Source organism: Ursus arctos, chromosome X, assembly GCF_023065955.2.
Source record: "Ursus arctos isolate Adak ecotype North America chromosome X, UrsArc2.0, whole genome shotgun sequence".
Classification (NCBI taxonomy): Eukaryota; Metazoa; Chordata; class Mammalia; order Carnivora; family Ursidae; genus Ursus; species Ursus arctos.
Genome location: NC_079873.1, coordinates 64,943,490 through 64,953,003, shown reverse-complemented (window position 1 = coordinate 64,953,003; position 9,514 = coordinate 64,943,490). Strand labels below are relative to the sequence as shown.

The window sequence follows — 9,514 nt, the reverse complement described above, 5'->3', positions numbered from 1 at the left end:
TATTAGAAAAGCCTGTTATATTCCTGCTTCTGAGAGTAATGGCTGTATTTAGAAGAGGTGTGTGTGTGTGTGTATGATTATTAGAAAAGCCTGTTATATTCCTGCTTCTGAGAGTAATGGCTGTATTTAGAAGAGGTCCTATACTCTCCTGGGCCTGCTGCTTGATGAGGTGTTTCAGAGTGTGCACTCTGCTTTTGTATTTTGGTTATTCCTGCCCTCAGGTTAGTCTTCTACATAGTTTCTCCTTGCCTGCAATAGGGAGTGTTTGGAACTTTTCCACTGTCTGGCAAGTTTTACCTAGGTGTGTTTTGGTCTGCTTGTTAAAAGAAGCTTGATCCTGGGGCCCCTGGGTGGTTCAGTAGGTTAATCATCTGCCTTTGGCTCAGGTCATGATCTCTGGGTCCTGTGCTCAAGCCCCACATTGGGTTCTCTGCTCAACGGGGAGCCTGCTTCTCCCTTTCCCTTTGCCTGCTGCTCTGCCTTCTCGTGCACAAGGGCTCTCTCTCTCTGTCTGTCAAATAAATAAAAAAATAAATAAACAAATAAAATATTTTAAAAACTTTTTAAAAAGAAGTTTGATCCTATTTTCCCTGGAGCCGAAGCTCTGCAGCACTCTACCACCCATAGATTTGGTGTGTGCGAGGGGTTTGTGCTGGTCTTCTGGGCAAGAGTCCTGCTGTGCTGATTTCTCAGGTGGACTTGCTCTAGTGGAGATACACCTGCAGAGCACAGGTTGGATGGTTTGTGTAAGCGGCCCTAGCCTCCACTGGGGGCACAGTGTTGCTCACTGAAGTTTGTCAGTACTGATGGGTGGTGGATGCAACGTCTTGTTCTCTCAGTCTCATAGTGGGGAATTCAGTCCTGCCACTCTTCATGAAGCCCTCACAGAAGAGCAAACAATCTCCCCTCTAGTGTCCCTAGCTTCCACCAGATCCCTGCCTTCACCCCGTGTCCAAGCTCACTTTCTTCCAGGCAGCACAGTACCCCTGTGTTTTATCTCAGGCCCATGGCTGGGTTTCAAAACTCTAAATTTTAGGGACCTGCATGGCACAGACCCACACTGATCGTCTAGGAGAGGGTCTCACTGTGTCTGGTGCTGGTCTGTCCCAGAAAAGCAGTCACGTGACCATGTAGTGGTTCAGAATTTATGGTACATTGCAGCAAAAATGTCAGTACCAAGATTTGCTGCTATCAGCAGGTGTCTCTGTTCCTAGGGTAGTGAGCAGGGCCATACATGGGATCCTGCCAGCTCTTTTGTCCTGAGAGGCCATGCCACCACCCCCAAATGCACTCCAAGAAAGGGAACTATCCCTCCCTGTGGGACCCAGAGGATCCTCAGACTTCGCTGCCCATTCCTGGGCCTCAGCCCTCCTTCCCCACAGGTGCAGTGCTAAGCGCACCAGGCACAATCCTGGCAATGGTGTAGACTTCTAAAACTTCAGACTTTGAGCTCTACTGGTTTATAAACTTGCAGTAAGGAGTCAGCACCTTTCCTTTTCCCAGTCAATGATTTTGGTGAAGAGTTTTTCTTGAGCAATCCCCTGTATACTTTCACTCTCTCTCTCTCTTTCTCACTCCTCTCTCTGTGATCAGGATTCCCTCCTCTCTGCAGCACCCCCAATTATTTTCTCCCCAAAATGAACTCTCCACATGTCCTACCTTTCACAATGTGGCCATTTTTCTACCTCTTGATATACAGTTTATTCTGTCAGTCCTCAGATAGATTTCTTGAGTGTTCAGAATAATTTGATATTTATCTAACTGTGTTTGAGGGATGAAGCAAGCTTAGGGTTCCCCTACACCTCCACCATCTTAACTCTGAGGCCAAAAATGTCATTTACTTCTGGCAGATTCTGTTTTTGACATTGTTAACTTATTTGATAGTAAAAAAAATTCCAGTATAGTTAACATACAGTGTTGTATTGGTTTTAGGTGTAGAATGCAGCAATTCAACAATTCCATATATTTCTCAGTGCTCATCAAGATAAGTGTGAAAGATGCCTTTTAACACTATAATTCATAGATCTGTGTATATAGTGTGTTGATCCTTATATTTTTATTTTTATTTTTTTAAAAGATTTTATTTATTTTTTTGAAGAGATAGAGACAGCCAGCGAGAGAGGGAACACAAGCAGGGGGAGTGGGAGAGGAAGAAGCAGGCTCATGGAGGAGGAGCCTGATGTGGGGCTCGATCCCATAAGACCAGGATCACGCCCTGAGCCGAAGGCAGACGCTTAACCGCTGTGCCACCCAGGTGCCCCGATCCTTATATTTTTAAATAATCTATTTATATAGAACAGAAAATACGTTTTGATTTTTCAAAATTTCATAGTAGCAATATTATGAGATTCATTTCTCATATGAAAGAACAGACCAACGAAGGTTTAATTCCAAAGATATTATAGTGTCTTATTCCATCTTGTGAAAATTTGGGTTGAAATGGAAAGTAGATTATTAAAGACAAACTATAGAAAGTTTCAATGGAAGGGCACCTGGGTGGCCCAGTCGGTTAACTGTCTGCCTTCAGCTCAGGTCATGATCCCAGGGTCCTGAGATCTAGCCTGGCATCTGGCTCCCTGCTCAGCAGGAAGTCGGCTTCTCCTTCTCCTTCTGCCACTCCCCCTGCTTGTGCTCATTCTCTCTGCCTCTCAAATAAATAAATAAATAAATAAATAAATAAATAAAATCTTAAAAAGAATGTTTCGTTGGAGACCAGGGAAACTTGAAGGATGAAAAGTGGGTTGACGTTGTTTTCAATAATCCAACCTCATTATTCTGAGCATGTAATAAAACTATAATATTGTATTAAACAATTGAATTAAATGTTAATTTCTTTCTCTTGTTGCATGTCTGTGTCATGAATAGCAATGTTTTCAATAATTATAAGGGAGGTATTTATAAGACTCTAAACTGCTGGAGGAATGATTCACTCTTCATATTGGTAGTATTATGTCTTACACTCCCATTTATAATATCAAAATAATTCACCATGATTAATGTTAGGATAGTGAGCCAACAAAAGCAATAGTGATTTGCTACTTATTATTTGTTATTATCATTTAAGAACATTACAATTTAGTACTATTACTTTTCTCATAATTTAAATGAACTGAAATATAATTTTTGAATGAGTAAGTATAAAAAATGTCCACATTGAATATTGCAAGTAGCATCATCAGTATTTAATAAAGCTCAGGAAAAGATATTGACCAAACATTTTTTTAGCATTTTCCAGAATCTACTACAAGGCATCCTGTTTTCTCTAGAGTTCTCCATGGTCTATTTTTGTAGACAAAACAATGAAATAGGTCTTTGTGCTAGTCTAGTGTGTGTGGCAAAATTTAGAATCCTAAAAAGGAAATTTAGAAATTTCATTCAAATAATTTTCTTTCTGCTATTTTTTCTTTTCTCCTTTTACACCCTTTAAAATATGTATTACTCATCTAAAATTACTATTATACTATTTAGAAACTACAGGAACACATACATTATGTTTCTAAAAGGACTGAATTTATCTTAAAGTGTTGCATCAAGTTTGAATCTCAGTAAACAAAGCCATGTCTTCATTATACGTTGATTTTGGCAAAGAGTACAGACTTACATATATCAAATGATATGATAAAGTAATTTAAATTAGAAGTTTTTTTTTTAAGTTTTGTGTGGAATTAAAGTACAATATGTATATCTTCTGGGTAAGTAATTTTGGCCATAATGTTTCTTGTTTTTTTAGAAGTTTTCATAATTAAAATTTTAAAAATGGACCTTTTATCTGATACTTGTGCTACTTACTGGAATAGAAGCATAGAAAAGATTTTTTCTGCTTAGATTAACAAATTAACACAATATATGCCTTAGCTGAAACAAACATATCAAATATCTAAGAGGTAATAGCATTCATGGTCACAAGTTATTTTAAAAGGGGGAACCAAAAAGAATTTTTTAAGCAAAGATCTTACAAAAACCAGTCTTGGGCACTAAGTGTTGACCTATCTTATAGTAGTTAATTAAAAGTCTGAGCTCTTTGCAAAAAGATGCCATTTTTCAACTTACATGCTATCCTACATTCATAACATATATATGCATGTTTCACTGGGGCAAGCAACTTAGAAACATGATTGCATCATAGCTGTGCAGTTAAGCAAGGAACTTGTCAACTGAATGCATCTATTTTGCAGGAGGTCATCTGTTCTGATCACTGAAATGTACAATGGGAGGCTACATTTAGAAGCCTAGAAAACCTGTGGCTTACTCCATAGAAGTTTCAATTACAAAATAATGGGAATTTTATAAGTACCATAAGAAATGACAAGTCTAACATATCATAAACATTACCTGCAGCTACTTTTTAATCATGATAACATCACATCAAAAGGGTATATTTTTGTTAACTAAAATTAATGAGGCAATTTGGGAACAAGAGACAGATTCTTTCTTTCACTCTGTGTTTTAAATTCTTCAACATAGAACTACAGATATACTCAAGCTGTGATAATAATACCAAAAAAGGGACAGATATTTGCTTTCTAAAATAATTGAAGTACATAAAATGCCTTGGAAGATTACAATACTATTTTATGACATCTAAAAATTTTATGTGTACCTCCCATTCTCTGCATCATAATATTCATATTTTAATTATGTATTCATTTTGATTGTTTGCATGTGAAAAACTGACTAATCTGTTATCTCAACATTAAGCTGATTTCTCTTGAAGCCAAGATAATTTTAAAAGCAATAAAGACTCCTTTTTCAGGATGCTTAAGGCAGAGTGCTTAAGGTTCATGCTTGCTGCTTTGCCTGAGCTTCTGCTTCCTGAAATGAAAAACAAACAAAACAGATATATTTAAATATCACAAAGTGGACATCTATGTACATTTTGGATAAACTATATTAGCTCAAGTTATTAAGAATATTCAAAAGCAGGGGTGCCTGGGTGGCTCAGTCTGTTGAGCATCTGACTCTTGGCTTCCTCTCAGGTCATGGTCTCTGCATCCTTGGATCTAGGGAGTCCTGTGGCTGGCTCTGTGTTCAGCAGGGGTCTGCTTCTCTCTCTCTCTGTCCCTCTTCCTCTGCCCCTCCCCCCACTCATGTGTTCTCTCTCTTTAACATAAATAAATGAATCTTTAAAAAAAGAATATTCAAAAGCAGAAAAAAAAAAAGGCTTCCAGAGAAGACTGCTTAAAAATTCTTAATAGACAAAACTGTAGAGTGCCTGGGTGGTTCAGTCAGTTAAGGTCTGCCTTTGGCTTGGGTCATGGTCCCACAGTCCTGGGATGGAGCCACACATCGGACTCCCTGCTCAGTGGGGAGTCTGCTTCTCTCTCTCCCCCCCCTCCCTCTGTGTGTATGCCCTCTCTCTCTCTCTAGCTCTCACTCTCTCTCAAATAAATAAATAAATAAAATCTTTAAAAAAACCTATAAAATAGAAACTTCTGTTTAGAAGCAGATATAATAGAAGACTGCCTAATCATTACTAATTGTTTGAAGTAATTCCATAAAAGCAAGTGATTTACAAATATAGTTCATATTTTATTTAAAAGTAGATGATTTCCTTTATGTGTGATTTTTCACCAAAATTGAGTGTTCAGAAACATTGTCACCTAAAGTTTACAGTTAATTGTTTTGTTTAATTAAGGCTGAAATTACTTGGAAAATGTATTATTTGCTAAAATATTGTTTCTTTTAAATTTTACAATGGTAGGCAGGAAAAGAGGTCAAGTTGTTCTTTTTTTCTCCTCTGGACAATGAGTATCTCTAGCATAGGAGCTCTGACCTATTGATATGCTCTGGCACTTACCATAGTAGTTGACACAAAATATACTTCAAGGAAAATTTGTGGAACTAAAGATGGGTCATAAGAGTGACTTTGGTGAAAGAAACTTCAGAGTTAAATTGTAGAAATCATGTATACTAGACAATATCATTCTAAACACGTGCGCTTGATCGTCTCAGGAGGAGTGGGAACAGTTGAATACTCCAAAATGAGCGTCTGATACTATGCCCAGGAAAAGGGTAAAAAGCAAAAAAAAAAAAAAAAAAAAGATGCTAGATTTTTACAAAACAAAAAAGGTAAAAATGAAAGAAAGGACACCAGAGAGGACACTGAAATTCATCTTTAATACATCTTTAACAAAACAGATGTAAAATACTACTGTCTGACTCACCTTCCAAAACACTTCACAAAAAGAAAAAAAAAAGGCCCTAAGCTCTTTTAAAACTTCAAACTTAGTGTTTGGCTGTCAAGATGAATATATCTTAGACCCACATTATACATTTTGTTTCATTTTATGAAACAAGATTCCAAAAATTTCCTCAGAGAATGAATTTTACACTAAGACCCCTCAAAGGCCTAGCACATAAGGTAGAGGAAGTAGTTACATAAAAATATGACTATGTCCTAATGTGAAGTCCTTTTTCTTATGCACATCTAATGCCTCTGAGTAACTAGTATTTTGGAAACAGCCTAATTCCCTAAAGTCACATCCTATCAATCTTTGTTGTAATTAGTCATAAATCCTTTAGCTCTCAGTTATCCCTTTTAATGGAAGAAATTATTAGCACAGACATCCAAAACAAAAAAGGCAATTCAGAATTCTTTATGATTTATTTTTATAATACATATTTAAAGTAAATTATTTAATTTCTAATTACATTTTATCCATCAAATATGTAAATTGTGCTAAAATATTTGTTACTACACAGATATAAGTAGCCAATATTTATAGTTCATGGATTATCTAACGAGTCAAAGAGATTTGGAAACAGGCATACAAGGTATCCTCCTCCTCTATTCCTAATATAGACATCATTCTATAAATGCACTGGTTTTGAGTCAGATAATCCTGGGTTCAAATTCCAGCTCTGCTACTCAATTATTATGTAACCTTGGACAAATTATTTAGATTATCTAAGCATCAGTTTCTTCCTCTGTAAAATGCCATTGAGGACACCTAGCTCATAAGGATGGTATAAGGATAAAATGAGATGTATGTGAAGTGTCTAGCTCAGTGCTTGGCCCGCTGCAGGCATCCATCCTTCTTTCCTCCTTTTCTCCTCTCCACTTTTTGCCTAATAACTAGGACCAACACTACAGCTAAGTGATATTAAAATAAAATTTCTCTTGGAGATGTAGCAAAATAGAATGGGCTTAGTGGAAATAGGAATGCTTCAAATCTCACAGCAGAGGCAAATTCCATTGCTCCTCCCTAAAGCAGGGTGGTTCAACCAAAGCTAATGAGAACATTTCTCTAATCAACGTTCTCTACTCCCTCAACATACTAGTGAATACTGGCTAATGATTTTTCTCTCGGCATGAACATCACCAGATTATTACTTTTTAGTATAAATACATTATTTTCTTTCACATCTGAAAATCATCACCTCCACTATAAAGAAATGCTAGTGCCAAGGAATGATCTTTTGTATTAATAAAAGAGAGTAGTTAGTACATATCACCATGCCCTGTTTTATTTAATTTTATTTTTTTAAAAAAATTAATTATGTTATATTAGTCACCACACAGTACCTCATTATTTTTTGATGTAGTGTTCCATGATTCATTGTTTGTGTATAACACCCAGTGCTCCATGCAATACGTGCCCTCCTTAATACCCATCATGGGGCTAGCCCATCCCCCTACCCCCCTCCCCTCTGAAAACCTCAGTTTGTTTCCCAGAGTCCATAGTCTCTCATGGTTCATTTCCCCTTCTGTTCACCACCCCCTCATTCTTCCCTTCCTTCTCCTACTGATCTCCCTGCTATTTCTTATGTCCCATAAATGAGTGAAACCACATGATAATTGTCTTTCTCTGCTTGACTTATTTCATTTAGCATAATCTCCTCCAGTCCCGTCCATGTTGCTGCAAATGTTGGGTAATCGTTCTTTCTGATGGCTGAGTAATATTCCCTTGTATATATGGACCACATCCTCTTTATCCATTCGTCTATTGAAGGGCATCTCGGCTCCTTCCACAATTTAGCTATTGTGGACAATGCTGCTATGAACATTGGGGTGAATATGGCCCTTCTCTTCACTATGTCTGTATCTTTGGGGTAAATACCCAGTAGTGCAATTGCTAGGTCATAGGGTAGCTCTATTTTTAACTTTTTGAGGGACCTCCACACTGTTTTTCACAGTGGCTGTACCAACTTGCATTCCCACCAACAGTGTAAGAGAATATGCCCTGTTTTAAATGCATCCAATATATAAAATAATATAAAAATTGTCTTCCACAGTAAGATTCCTTGTTTTATGGAAATATTTGTCATAAGGTATTTTAAATATGAAGTTCTCCACTAGTATTGATTTTGAATAATTTTTAAATGTAAAGAGAATGTATGCTAATTATTTGGAAAGTGAAGAAAGGAGAAAAATATTCACATTTAGCTATGGTTAAGTTCAGTCTCCTAACATAATTAGAATATCAATTATACAGTAAAAACAACTATGTACCTCATTATAATGTATCTTTATATAAACTCATTTTTTATGTTTTAATTTTTAAAAATATTTTTTAAAGATTTTTTTCTTTTTTTGACACATACAGAAAGAGATCACAAGCAGGGGGAGCTGCAGGCAGACAGAGGAGAAGCAGTCTCTCTGCTGAGCAAGGAGCCCAATGTGGTGCTTGATCCCAGGACCCTGGGATCATGACCTGAGCCAAAGGCAGATGCTTAATTGACTAAGCCACCCAGCCTCCCCTACAAACTCATGTTTTAATGAAAGCACTAGTCCATTCAGTGAATAAACTATTTTTCTTGACCCTATGTTTTGAGGTTTAACTTGTTTTCAAAGTTTCAGGATTATATAACACATTGAAACATACTTTTATCCATAAAGTTCATTCAGTGTTGAATTATTTTGGTTGGCCATACTGTTAGACATTTAACTTGCTTCTAAAGTTTTAGGATTGCAAATAACATTTTGATATATGCTTTTATCCATAAAGATTTTCCATGCACAGAATTGTTTCATTAGACTATAATACCCAATGTGAAATTACTGGGTGAATGTCCTTGATACATATTTGCCATTCTGGTTTTCAAAAGGGAACACTAATTCATACTATCACCAGTACTATGTGACAGCAACTGTTTCAACGCACCCTACTTAGCCTTGAGTATTATCACCTTGTTTTATCTTTGCTAATTTCATAGAAGAAAATTGAATCTCATTTTATCACATGTCCTTATTGTCAGTGCATTTTTCCAATGTGGGTTAACTAGTTGCATTTCTTATTTTGTATACTTGCTATTCACCAGTTCTCTCTGGAAGGTTTATTGTCCTGTTAAAGGGGGAAAAAAACTTTGAAAGTTTAGCAGAAGAATTAGAAAACTTATTCTGGTATCAAATTTATCACTTTTAGTCTTGGAAAAAACCTATTAAATACTAACATTCAAAATCTCCTTATCACCAAATAAAAGGCACATCATAGGAATATAATCAGTGGTATTGCAATAGTGTTGCATGGTGACAGATGATAGCTACACTTGTGAGCTTAGCATAACTTATAGA

General features: G+C 36.5%; 1 protein-coding gene across 1 annotated transcript in view; it reads right to left on the bottom strand.

The window, feature by feature from the left end:
* Nucleotides 1–3,160: 3,160 nt before the first annotated feature.
* The window catches only part of SH3BGRL (SH3 domain binding glutamate rich protein like), a 96,317-nt gene continuing 89,963 nt past the window's right edge, over nucleotides 3,161–9,514 (bottom strand). The window contains exon 4 of the mRNA XM_026480140.4: nucleotides 3,161–4,812. Coding sequence (XP_026335925.1) covers nucleotides 4,780–4,812 — 33 coding nt within the window. The 3' untranslated portion in view covers nucleotides 3,161–4,779. The remainder of the gene's footprint in view (nucleotides 4,813–9,514) is intronic.